Consider the following 14,271-nt stretch of genomic DNA (forward strand, 5'->3'; position numbering starts at 1 on the left):
TGCACAGTTTGGATTCAACAAACCAGTGAAGGTAGTGGTGTGATCTTGGGAGCTTTTTTCTGGCACACCCTAGGTCCGTTGGTTATCATCCATAAACACTGAATGGCGAACTTTACAGGGACCTGTTAGCTGACCATCTCCATCCATATCTGAATGAGGTCTATCCCGACCACACTCATCTTTCGTCTGGACAACACACCTTGTCATCAGGCTCGTGTCTGAATGGTTAGCCTAGTGGCTTTGCGCTTTGCACCCATATGCCTGGGGAAGGAGTGTCCTAGGTTGAACTCTTCACGTCGTTGACGATTCCCGTCAACGACATGAAGAGTTCAAGGATCTTCCTTAGCCATAGCCAAGTTAGCCGGTCTTGGACGTGGAGAGCAGGGTTTTTTCCACCAGTTTATCTGGTATTTTTCATCCTGCAAGCAGGCAAACCGGTCCGAGGAACACACGGATTACAGTCAGGAATACTGACCCAGCCATAGTGATTCGTCAGCCTATGCCGGTTCCGGAGCCTGGATAAAATTTGGGGGGACTAGATGGTACCGTGAACTCCCGTATAAAGGGGGAACGCTGTATCATCACATGGAATTTATTTATTTATCATGCTCGTACAACTACTGAGTGGTTGGAGGAACACGACAATGAATTTGCTACACTGCCTTGACTCCCAAACTTCCCTATCTGTAACTCAGTTGAGCATGTATGGGATGTGCTAAAACAGGTGAGAACTGCTGATCCTCCTCCATGGATTGAGTGTGAACTGACAGAGTTGCTGCAATGGACATGGGTTGAGTTATGCATGGAGGATGTTGAACACCTTGTGGAATCTGTTTCTAGGTGTCTGTGAGTTGTGATTGCACAGAGAGGTGGACAATGCATTATTAGATGGGTGTTCCTAATGCAAAGCTAACTCAGTGTACACTCATGAAATTAGGTGTCCTTTGAATTGTGGGATACTAAGGCAGTTGATGTGAAGTCATCAGCCTCTATACAAGTTCTTGAAGAAAGGCTTATACGCTGCTTAAATATGATAATCATAATCAATACTTGTCAATACTTATTAGCAGCATTCACTAGAAATATAAATTAAATCAACTTTAAATATATACTTTCCGATATTTCGGTAACGTCACGTTGCCATCTTCATGGGAACTTAAGATAAAGATGTGCACGCAGGTATACATAACAACAAATGAGAAATGAATCGAGGAAGCTACCATTTTCCTAAAGTCCCTGGTGGGCTATATTAGGTGTTCTTGGCCTTTGGGCTGAAGTTCTTCTGATGTATGTTTCCCAAATTTGGGTAGTCTCATGCATCCAAATTTATTGAGGTTTAGCATGTTCCTAAGGGCTGAGGCTGAATCCATGAATAGTCTTCCATATTTGAACTTGCTGCGGTGTATTACTGTGGCTTTCTTCCACCTTATTCTGTGGCGAGTATCCAGAGCATGGTTTGCAAGCCCAGAGTGGCTGTACTGGTGAAATCGGATGTAGGCCTTGTGTTCTGAGATTCTGGTATTTGCTGTCCTGCCTGTTTAGCCAAAGTAGGACAATTTACAGCTGCAAGGGACCTGGTATACACCAGGTAGGTCTAGAGGAAGTGGTTGGTCTTTAGTGGAGCAAATAAGGGATGCCAATTTTCTATATGGTATGTAACAAGTGGTCAAGTCATGTTTTTTTAGGATTTTGTTGATTTTTTCCGATGTACGGAAATGGTGATGGATTTAGAGTAATCTTTTTTGTGTAGGGGGTAGGTGGGTTGTGGATACCTGGTTTTGGAATTTTTTGGGGAGGTAGTCATTGGCTGAGAAAGTGTTAAGGATGTGATTTAGTTCAGTGATTAGGGCCTGGTCATTTGAACAGATTAGTTTAGCCCTGTTGAATAGTGTCTTAATAACTCCATATTGTTGTGAGGGGGAGGGGGATTGTTGGTGAATGTATCTGCCTGTATGGATGGGTTTTCTAAAAATTGAGAAAACCAAGGTACCATGAGGTTTGCGGATGACTAGCATTTCTAGGAAGCGGAGGCTATTGTTTTCCTCTTTTTTCCAGGGTGAACTTGATTCTGGGGTGTTGGTTGTTTAAGTGTGTTAGGAAGAAGAGGAGTGTATCTGGGCCATGTGGCCAAATATTGAACACATCGTGAACGTAGCAAAGCCACATAGTAGGTTTTTGTCGGGCAGAGTTTAAGGCTTTCTCTTCAAAAGTATCCATAAACTAGTTGCCCAAGGGTGGGGAAAGTGGTGAACCCATTGCTGTCCCATCTATCTGTTTGTAGAATTTTTCCTGCCAAACGAAATAGCTTGAGTTCATTATGAGCTGAAATAGGGCTGAGATATCGAGAGGAAATTTAGCTTGGTTTAGTTCTAGGGTTTCTTTGAGGGGACATTTGTGAATAAGGAGGACACGTCAAATTAGTCATCACGACCATTATGTCATTATGTTGGAGTGTAAGGTTTTGTATACTGGCTTTGAAGTGGGCTGAGTATTTTATGTGTGATGGTGTGTTGCCAGTACTGTGTGAGAGTGCTTTGGCTAAATATTTAGCTAGTTTGTAAGTGGGGGAATCAATCCCGTCCACTATGGGACGTAATGGCACATTTTCTTTATGTATTTTTGGGAGCCCGTATATACGGGGGGGGTCTAGAGTCATATGGTTTTAGTCTGTTAGTAATCTCCACAGGCCAAGAAGTGACCTTCTCAACAAGCCTATGGAGTTTTCTAATTTGTGAGTTGGTGGGATTGTATTCAATGGGGAGGTAAGTAGCTCGATCTAATAGTAAAACCTTAAGCTTACCTGTGTAGTCAGTATGATTGAGTACAACAGTGCCGTTCCCCTTATCTGCTTTGGTGATAACTATTTCTTTGTTTTTCTTCAAATATCAGAATCTCAGAACACAAGGACTACATCCAATTTCACCAGTACAGCCACTCTGGGCTTGCAGACCATGCTCTGAATACTCGCCACAGAATAAAGTGGAAGAAAGCCACTGTAATGCACCGCAGCAAGTTCATATATGAAAGACTGTTCATGGAATCAACCTCAGCCCTTAGGAACATGCCAAACCTCAACAAATTTGGATGCATGAGACTGCCCCAAATTTGGGAAACATACATCAGAAGTACTTCAGCCCAAAGGCCAAGAACACCTAATATAGCCCACCAGGGGGGCACCATCAGGACTTTAGGAAAATGATAGCTTCCTCACTTTGTTTCTCGTTTGCTGTTATGTAGTACTTGCATGCACATCTTTATCTTAAGTTCCCATGAAGATGGCAACGTGACGTTTCTGAAATATCAGAAAGTATATATTAAAGTTGATTTAATTTATATTTCTAGTGTACCCTGTCAATTCCTTAAGTATTAATTATCTATACAAGTTCCTTAGTCATGGAGATAATTCACCTGTAAACTTTATTTGCTTACAGTTGAATAAAGGATTAAACTGGAATATAATTTCTTGGCAACTTTAATTTAACGTATACTAGTATCCTGTATGGAATAGATTAAAGATTCCAAGAAATGATATTCCTGGTTTTATCCTTTATCCAAGTGTAAGCAGACAGAGCTTGCACGTGAAGTTACTTCATGACTGGGCTGCTTGCATATAATCTAATGACTTCACATCAAATGCCTTAATATGCATTAGGAAGCGCATCAAATGCCCTTCTTATAATACATAGCATTATACCTACCCTTAAGGATATGTGCACTGCATTATGGGATAGTAAGGCATTTGATGTGAAGTCATTAGCCTCTATATACCAGCAGCCCAGTCATGAAGTTACTTCACATGCAAGCTTTGTTTACTCACACCTGGATAAAGGATGAAACCAAGTGAAAAAACTTTCAATATCCTGTATGCTCATTTATGGTATTTATCAGGAAGTTGATTATGAAAATTTACCTATCTTCTTTACTATATATATCGCTAAGCCTATACAAACACTTTATTTAGCGATTCATTGCTTTTATTTATTTTTGAAGGCATTGCAAAAATCTCCAATTGTCTAATAAGCAGCCTTTGAATTTCATTTTAGATACATCCCCTTTGCTCCACCTTTGCTTCGAGTTGCCTTGGTGTTGTACTACCAGGTGTTCACTTACGCTTGGATTCGCCGATAGTTGTTCGGCATGAAACTCTTAGATCATAGTTTTCGATCTCAGAGTTTCGCATACTGGCTGTAAAATAATAAGGGATTTTTATCCCCTTAATTTAATTAACTTCACCAGAAAAAATAGTCATGTTGCTTTTTATCTTAGAAAGTGTATCTCTTATGTTGGTATACCAATTTGTGAAAAATTGATATCAGTCATCATAAACCTCCTCATATGAACCCTCAAGAGATGGATAGAATACAGTGATAATACTCTTACTAATTGGTAATTGATTTCCAAATTAATCTGTTGTCTTGGACTCCAACATTGTCAGATTTTATTATTATTATTATTATTATTGTGGACTATTCCAAGGAGTCCTTAGATTCATCGAGGGAGGCCTTAAACATCATGTCAAAAGCTATCCAGCATTTGTGCAGCATCTGTCATACTTTGCTTTGAACTCATTCACAGTCATGGCACCTACAACATGTCTCAATCAAATTACCCCTTTTCTGCCTTTCAACCAGTTTTATAACCTATAAATCTTCAGCCTGTTCTCATAAGGTTCATTCCATAAACCTGCTACCATCTTGATCACGCGCCTCTAGATCCTCTCCACTTCTCCTCATCGCCAAGAAACCCTGCCGAACAGATCTGCGTGCAGTAGTCAAGATGGGATCTTATCAAGGCTCAATAAAGAGCATCAGTAATAACCTTCTTATCTCTGCTCGTCAAAGTATTCTTCAATAATCAACTAATCTGATGAGCTGCTTTATCCACAAACACTCCCAAGTCCCTGGCTTCATCAATTTCCTGGAGTACAGTTCCACTAATGTGGTACAGCTGGTAATCTTTTCATCCCAAAATGCATGACCTTACACTTTGCCACATTAAACTGACATCCATTCTCCTTTGTCCAGTCTGCCAATCTATCCAGATCATCCTGCAAAATTTTGACATTATCTGTATTAACTATTCCTCTACCCAACTTGCATCATCGGCAAATAACTGAACAGTTATTTGCTAATTGATTGGTAATATGCTGATTAGTTATGCTGATTGATTGGTAATTTGCTACATCAGTCTTGGACCCTCCTTTATGCAATGGAACTATTCCCCCCCCACCTCTTTCCATCCCCTCGGGACTAACCAGAGCTGAGACTTAGATTAAACAATATGGTCAAGGACACTGACAATTCTTTAGCCATTTTATGTAAAACTGGAGCTGATATACCATCCAATCCCACAGCTGTACTCATATTAAGGTTTTGTAATATGCTATGTGCCTCCATTTCATTTACCTTAGTTCTCATATAAGCCTTTGGTTCTCTCATTCTTGCAGTATCAGCACCTGGATGATATACTATACTCTTGCAAAATGTTCACTTAATAATTCTACTATTTCGACTGATTCAGTTACCTCCGTACCATCCACGTTCATTAAAATCATTCTGCCATATACATTCTTTCCTTTACTTGCAGCATATCGAAAGAACTGTTTGGGATTATCTTTGGCCTGCATTAACTTCCTTTCTCCTTAAATTCCCTCCACAATTGTTTCTTTTTTTGCAGCACCAGCTTAATGATGGTATTCATCCATTTAACTTCACTTTATTTACTCTCCTAACTAGGAGAGTAAATAAAGTGAAATATGCAATCTGCCATTACCTCCCTTAAATACTCCTTGACAACTTCCCATGCACTATCAACATCCAGCCCTTGCAGTTTTACATGCCATGGTGCCAATCCAAGCAGTCTCCTAAACTTGTCATACTTACCAGCCCTGTAATTCCACATATACCTCATCTTAACAAAATTCTGCACATAGATGATCACTCTCACCAGTTAATGACAACATGCTCATATTCGTTGTAGACAAATTTTCAGATGCAATTACTAGATCAAGCACTCTTGAAACCCCCTAATATATTCCATCACATGCCTTGTCAGGTAATTATCCATTAGTAACTACATAAATTTCATTTCCTTCCTTCCATGTGTTTTCTCCTCCTTCCAGTCTACGTTCCCATAGTTGAAATCCCACATAATAATTACCTCTCCTTCACTCATTGAGTCGATTTGCCAATGCATACTATCTCCATCTTTTCCATCCCCTGGTCTATAGCAGAATCCAGCTGTATATTTTGTTCTACTGGCCTCTTTCTCACACCAGATAGCCTCATATGTGCTATTTTTTTCTGCCCTACAGTTGGATTTCTACTCTGTTTAGTTGCAGTTCGTTGACTATCTACAATAACACTCCCCCCCCCCCCCATTCTTTTCTCTCTATCCTCTCTGAACACACTATACTCTTCATATTCTCTCTCACTAACTATATCATCAATGCCAAAAATTCCTCCTGCTTGTACCGAATGCCCTTGGCATTAGTGTACATAAAATACAAAAGCCCTTTAAGCCCACTGCTATCCTGAGCTTTATACTAATTTTTCCCATTTTAGTTTGTTACCAATGGTACTAACTTAGGCATATTATACTCATTCTTACACTCAACTGCCCCTTTGATGCCTGCATATCCACTCAACAGCTTCCCCCCACCCAAAAAAAAAAAAAAAAAAAGCTGTAGTTTCCCTGAATCTGCACATCCACTTCAACAACACTTTTTCCAGCCTCCAAACACCAAATCCATTTGGATGCAAGCCATCCTTCTTGTATAAGTCCCATCACACTCACTCCACACATCCACAACCTCCCCACCACTACTCCTGCATAACCTATGCATCGAGTCATTTGCTATTATGACCTTCCTTCTCAACTCTACTGTCATACTGCAGCAACAGACTCACTATCCTAACTCACACTTTTCTTTTGCTGCTTCCAATAATTTTTCATGCCCTCTCTCATGCCACACTTTACTTATTTCAAATCATTCATTCCAACCAATATGATCATCTCTTTTCACCCTACTGTTTTGTGTTTTAATAGCCTCACTAACATCAATTTTCGCACCCGGAAAGCATGATTTTGTCAATCTCTTGTCAGTCACATCTTTTATGATTGAACTGTTGTAAAGACTGGCTCCTTCTTAATTTTTTTTTTTTTTTTTTTTTTTTTTTTTCCCTTTTGGTCAACCATCATTTCTCTTATCTTAGGCTTCTTTCTTTTTGTTATCAGCTGACCCACTCGCCAGATGTTTCTGCATTTACTCCTGCTTTGAAATAGAAAATTCCTTCTAAAGGGAGGTATCAAGCAATTTAAAATCTTTCGAACATAGAAAATTATCTTGTACATTTAAACTAAAGCATACCAAAAAAAAAAAAAAAAGAAGTTTCAAAATACAAAAGGTTCCATAACTTTGTTTCTTAGTGCTCATCTGATACTTCTCATTTTCTGAGAACATAGTTGTATATGATATACACAACAATTTACAGTGCCTGCTTTCATATATCATCATCAAATTCCTGACATGTACCTTCATGGGATGTACAGGATATGATAGTACTATATGAAAAATTTACATCATTACTAACTTCCTATCTACAATTTTCCTCCAAATCAATCTGTTACATGTTAAGACTCCAACATTATCAGATCTTATATTTCTATCTTCTAAGGTACTTTTTACCATATCATTCCACCTATCTTGGTCTTCCTCTTGTACCATATCATTTTTACCATATCATTCCACCTATCTTGGTCTCGTGCCAACCTGTAGAGAACGCTTGTTTTGCTAATCTTTCCTCTCCCATTCTGTTTAACTGACCATACCACCTGAGATTAGCTCTGCTAACACATTCCTGGATGCTAATAATATCAAGTTCTTTCCCAATATCCTTGTTTTTAATATGATATTGCCATTGATGTTCATCTGTTCATCCCCATAATCTTTCTCTGGACTCTCATAGAGGTCTCCAGGCTTCTTCTAACCCAGCTCTCAATCCATAAGTTAAAATTGGTTTGAACACTGTCTTGTATACAACTAATTTAGTGTTTTGACTGATTTCTCTCTTATTCTATATAAATTAATTCAGTTGACTTCCTACCATACCAGCTTTATTGACTCTGTTGTCTATTTCCATATTTAATGTATCATCTTCACTAAAAATCATGCCTAAGTAGCTGAAATGTTTTACTTGTTCTATAGGTTCTCCATTTACAATGCAGTTGATATTTTCAATGTTTCTGCCTATTTTCATTGTCTGGCTTGTTATTGCTGACCTTCATACCATATCTATTACAACAGTTATTAAATTTAGTGAGGGAATCTTGCAGACTTGTAGCTGATTTATTTAGAATTATGACATCATCCACATCAAGCAAAGAACTGACACTAACAACTCCAATTTTGATATCAGGTTTAATACCAGTTTCCTTCATAATGTGATCCATATAGATAATGAACAACAGAGAGGATTTATGTACATCCTTGTCTGACACCAGATTTAACATTAAACCATCTTCCTGTACTTCCTTCAATTCTAACTGCTGACTTACAACTCAAATAAAGACAAGTATTGCTTGATATAATGCCCCACTGACACCATAGAACTCCAGAGTTTTGAATAGCTTCTCTCTCTTGGCTCCTTGTCATATGCTTTTTCCAGATCTATGTTTTATTCCCATGACTTCTCAACTGTTTGTCGTAAAGTGAAGATCTGATTCTGACAACCTCTACTTGGCCCGAATCCAGCTTGTTCTTCACCAAGCTTCTCTTCCACAATCCTTCTCAACCGTTTCTCAAGTATACTGGTATAAATCTTACCAGGAACACTCAGTAGAGAAATGCCTCTGTGATTCTCATATCATCCTGTTTTTCTCATATCATTAAGTTTTATATCTCTTTTTAATATATGGGTACTATGAGAGCTCTACTCCAGTCATCTGGAATTAGTCCCTCTGTCCAGGCCTTCTGAACTATGCAGTGCAGCCACTGTAAGACTTTTATACCTCCATACTTGAGAATTTCTGGTCGAATATCATCTACTCCAGCTACCATTCCACATTTGAGGCTTTTGATGACTTTTTCTACTTCAAGTATGGATATATATTCCTGATTGCATGCCTGGTCAGTGTTTTTTACCACTGCTGTCACTGATTGTTTCATTTAGTAATTTTCGATTACTCTATACTTCAAGGATATCTTTTTCTCCAGTTTTCATGTCACCTTTATCATCTCTAATTCCTTTTACAGCACTCTTTCCTCCGTTTCTGAGCTTCTTCAACAACCTCCAGAATATCTTGCCACCTTCTTAATATTTATTTTCTATGTTTTTACCAAAGTCTTCCCATGACTTTTGTTTAGCTAGTTTTACACAGTGTTTAGCATTCTTGCTTTTGTCTGTATTCTCTAAGAGCCCAAGCTGACTTATTTACCAGAAACTTTTGATATGCTTTCTTCTTTTCCTTCACTGCCTCTTTAACTTCCTGTGTCCACCATGGAGTTCTGATTTTTCTATCCTTGCAGACAACCTCACTACATTCCTCTGTGGCTGAATTAATCAATGTTTTCTTCAGGGCTTGCCACTGAATCTCTCAGGTTTGGTTCCTGTTCTTAAACTCATTTTTTCTTGAATAATCTTTGTGTATTTTAGTCTACAGTTCACATCTGAGAGCTACTCAACTTTTATTCGCTTTTAAACTTTCTTACATATTCTTCTTTTCAATATGAAATTCAATTTTATCCTGCTCAAGACTAAATGGTGATCACTTCCAATTTCAAATCCTCTGTACCCTCTGTGTCCTGCACCAGAGAAACATCACTATCAACAATAACATGGTCAATGAGACTTTTCTTGTTCCTTGCATCTTCTCTCCATGTGAATTTGTGCACATTTTTATGTTGGAAAATTGTGTTAGTAATAACCAGTCCATGTCCTGAGCAGAAATCCAATAGGTATTTGCCATTATTATTAGCTTTGCTCTTTTCTCCAAATTTTCTCCAAACATTTTTGTATCTCAAATATCGTTTGAGATATGACATTCGGAAAGCCTCTACTTGGCATAAAGTTCTCCTAACTGTATCTATAGCAGATATGGTACCACTTATTTATATTTTGCTGTTTTAACCTTTTTTGTTATTTTATTGTATTGCATTGGAATGGTATTGTAGCATGACTGTATTGTTTGACATATCATTTTCAGATACCCCAAGAAATGAAAGTTTTGACAATGCTACTATGGGTCCAGAAAATAGTGCTCTAGCAACAGAAGATATTTCAAAAGATTTAGGAAATCATTTAGATTCGGATTTGGGAAGTGACTTAGAAGGTCAGTTTTCTCCAGGTAAGTATAATCACATTGTTCAACATCATGGCAATGAAAGTTTAAGTATAACATTTTCTTAATGTTTGTTCTGCTAAATTTTCCTAGTGAACCCATCATCAAGGTAATCTAACAATGAGAGAGAGATTTTGATTTAATTTTCAAGTTTTAAAAAAAATAGCGAACTCTTGAAAAAAAGTTTGCTATTTTGTTTAAAACTTGAAAATTAAATTAAAAATGGCTAACAAATTTGAGGACTGAAGAGAATATAATAATATTTGTGCTGGGGATTGCATCTTCTCATATAACCCCTTTGTGAAGATAGAAGGTTATATTGTATTAAATTAATAGATCACTCTATTGAAGCATTAACACTTATAATGCCAATATAATGCCAATCCTAGGAAGTATGACACCTGATCAGAAAGTAGAAGAAAGAAAGGAAAGAGAAAAGACACAGAATTAACAAAAAAACTAGAGAGCAAAAATAGTTTTTAAATACTTATTGTTCAACACCAATTATTTATTGTGTGGGTGAGAGACATAATGTTAGTGTGTGTGTGTGTGTGTGTGTGTGTGTGTGTGTGTGTGTGTGTGTGTGTGTGTGTGTGTGTGTGTGTGTAAATTTAATTAGCATTAATAAGAAAAACTCCAAGTTTTATCTTCATTTTCTGATGTTGCCCTCAAAAGATATATCAGATATCATAACATTTCAGTGTACTTAATTTAGGAAACTAGTAAATTTCATTTACGGGTTTCCTAATAACACTTCCTAATTGGTCTATTGACCAGTTTGACCAGCTGACAAAACTTTTAACTTGAACAATACAGTCTAATTCTAACACAATTTTTTAACTGATAATGCTATTTTTTTAAAACTAAACAATTTGGCTTTTGGAACTCTCCAAAAATAGTTGTACCACGATACGCCACTCAGCATACTTTCAAGTTGTAGCATTATACAAGCTGTTAGCATGAATGTCGATGTTATCTGCAAAAATCATAACAACATTCCTTCATGGCACATTTGCACTCCATATTGCAACCTCTCACTTTTTTTGTCAACTACAGAAGTCATTCATTTTCCATCATCTGCATACCTACAGTTGCTTAATGCACACAGGGCAGCCTGTTCTGATTTCTTGCACATCTATACTAATGGTTCAAGATCTGAGATCTCTGTTGGTTGTGCTACTGTGTTTCCTGACATTACTATATCCCACCAGATCCCACGTGATTGCAGTAATTACACAGCAGAGTTGCATGCCACTCAGCTTGTACACATAAAAGAAAAATGGTACCAAAGTTGTGTTAATTTATACAGACTCACTGAGTTCTCTACAGGCCATCTCATCTCCTGTGTACAATCCACAGGAGATGAGATGTACAATAGGTTGTAAGGTTTTACAACCTATTGTACGAAATGAAACCCTTAATTTTTGATGTTTAGTTGTGCTGGATTCCTAGGCACTTTGTATTTAAGGGAAATGAAACCACAGATGCAGCTGCTAAATCAGCTCATACTTTTTCGACATACCCTTTGACAGAACCATGTACAGACTACAGACAGTTCATAAGATTATATCCAATTATCCAATAGCAGTCTTCATGCCAGGAAGTCTACTCAATATAGAAACAGAAGGGAGAAAGTTGTTCTTGCTAGGTTTCACATTGGTCACAGTCATCTTGTACATTCTTATTTACTGAGAGCTGATCACCCAGAGTAATTATACAGTAGAATTGCATTCCATTCAGCTTGTACATATTATTATTATTACACCCTCTGTGGAGTTAACAGACTCTTGGGAGATTCATTCAACTGAATCTCCCAAGAGTATGCTCCTGTTTACAATTCACATCCAATGGAAGCCTTGAATGTGGATTGTAAACAGGAGCGTATATGATCTGTAAAGAACTCAATCATTCTGTACACAATACACACTTTAGGTAGCATTTTCCTTATATCATACTGAATCTTAAAATTCTTAACACTCCCTGCATTAACAACATATTCTGATAATGCATTCCATTCACTGACAGTTTTCCATATAAAAAATATACTCTTTCCCCTGTCTTCTTTATGTAAAAGGAAAATGTTACCCAAAGTGTGTAATGTGTACAGAATGATTGAGTTCTTTACAGACCATGTACTCTCCTGTTTACAATCCATATCCAGTGTTTTGTGAGGTTCTGTAACTATTGCTTTTGATATTTGGTTTTGTTAGATCAGCTCATTCCTTTTTCTACATACTGTTTGTCAGTTGTCAGTAAAAAATAAATAAATAATAAAAGCTAATTTCCCAGTAGTATTCGTGATGGTTGGTAGCACTTTTAAACAAATTTCATTAGATTAAACATTGGCAGTCTAGTCAGCATAGAAACAGAAGAGAGGAATTGTACTTATTAGGCTCTGCATAGGTCACAGTCATCTTACACATCCTTATTTAGTGAGGACTGATGATCCACCTATGTGTGAAAAAAATGTAATGCACATCTCACCATTTGTCATATTCTGGTGGAGTGCTAGCATTTCTCACGAGAGAAGAATGAAATTTTTACTAATCTGACTGTGCCATATATGCTCAGGCAGATGTTATCAGACCCAAACAAATTGTAGGCTTTTAACATTTTACAAAGAATTAATTTATAAAAGCACATTTGAATATGTGTGACATGGAAGAGCCCCATGTAGTTTGAATGTAGTGAGTGCATCTTCAGTGAATGTTTTTTAAAAAAAAGTATGATTAAGTATTTGGGCATTGTGTGACTTTGAAGATACATCCCCCCCCCCCCATTGTTCTTGAAGAGTCTAAATGAATAGTAATAATAATAGTTATAAATTTTAGCAAAGTTTTTTTAAGCTACTTAGAAAAATTTCATTAGCAGTTTTATTAAATTCTAATTTATTTTTTTGATTGCTGTAGGTGCAATTGACAAATCCCTAGAACTACCCCTTGATACAGCAGAATTAGCAAATCAGGCAACAAAATTATTAGAAGAACATGATTTTACAGAAGTCCTCAATAAAATTCCAGATGATGCTTTTAATGATCTTTTTGTAGGTAGGTAGTAATTATGTTTTTATCAGATAAACTGGGTTATTTATTATGTACAGAGACCCCTTGATTAAATCAGAGGATTTAGGCAAGGATACTTTGGGCATGTTCTTTGCAAATTGGCATTCTTGGGGGATGGAGGGATATAATGTGTATTTCAGTGAGGAATGCTGACCTGAACTCCCCTATCTGCTGAAGGTATGCAAACAAATAATTATTACATAAAATATAAGCATAGGTGCTTGCAAATGGAAAAAAAAAATAGATTTTAAAAATATAACAACACAGTAAAAGTTCTTGGAGATTAGGGCATAAATGAGACTCTCTAAGATCATTCAGTTTGCCCTGAATGCTCTGTTAACCAGTCTGTTAATGTTTTTTCCAGGAATGCTTTTTTACCTTACCTCGTCTTAGTTAAGCAAAATGATTTGAATACCTACTGACATCTTAAACAGTTAATGACTGCCAGTAATGAAAGTAGGTAAACTTATGTGAATTATTTACTGTAAAATTTTCATTCACGTATTATGGTCTATGTGTTAAGGCTGAAGTGGTGGAAGGACATCATATTGGAGGTTTAATGGAGTATTACAGCACTGGGAAAGGATTAAAAAAAACTAATTTAATTTTTCTGATATTATATCTCAATCACTGAGATATCTTCAGGGAATACAAACTAACAGTTGTGACACTCGTGCGCGCACACACACACACACACAAGGCAACATAATACTAAATGAGGCATGTCGAAATAACACTAGTGTCCTATCTAAGTGGGGCATGCTCTGTGGGCATTTGGAGAAGACCTAGTTAATGTTTCTCAAATTTTGCGAAGTTTCTTGTATCTGTACTATTTAAATTCTGTTGATTTCTGAGGGCAGCTGCAGATTCC

The 14,271-nt window shown here is 37.2% G+C and overlaps 1 protein-coding gene across 1 annotated transcript in view; it reads left to right on the forward strand.

Moving 5' to 3' along the window:
- l(3)L1231 (zf-C3Hc3H domain-containing lethal (3) L1231) overlaps positions 1-14,271 on the forward strand; it is a 281,991-nt gene that overhangs the window by 227,828 nt on the left and 39,892 nt on the right. Inside the window, exons 7-8 of the mRNA XM_090412243.1 lie at positions 10,204-10,344; positions 13,248-13,385. Of these exons, the coding sequence (XP_090268369.1) occupies positions 10,204-10,344; positions 13,248-13,385 (279 nt within the window). The remainder of the gene's footprint in view (positions 1-10,203; positions 10,345-13,247; positions 13,386-14,271) is intronic.

This window comes from Typopeltis vanoorti, chromosome 22 (assembly GCF_054136105.1).
Source record: "Typopeltis vanoorti isolate ZY-2024b chromosome 22, IOZ_Tvanoo_1.0, whole genome shotgun sequence".
NCBI classification, from domain to species: domain Eukaryota; kingdom Metazoa; phylum Arthropoda; class Arachnida; order Uropygi; family Thelyphonidae; genus Typopeltis; species Typopeltis vanoorti.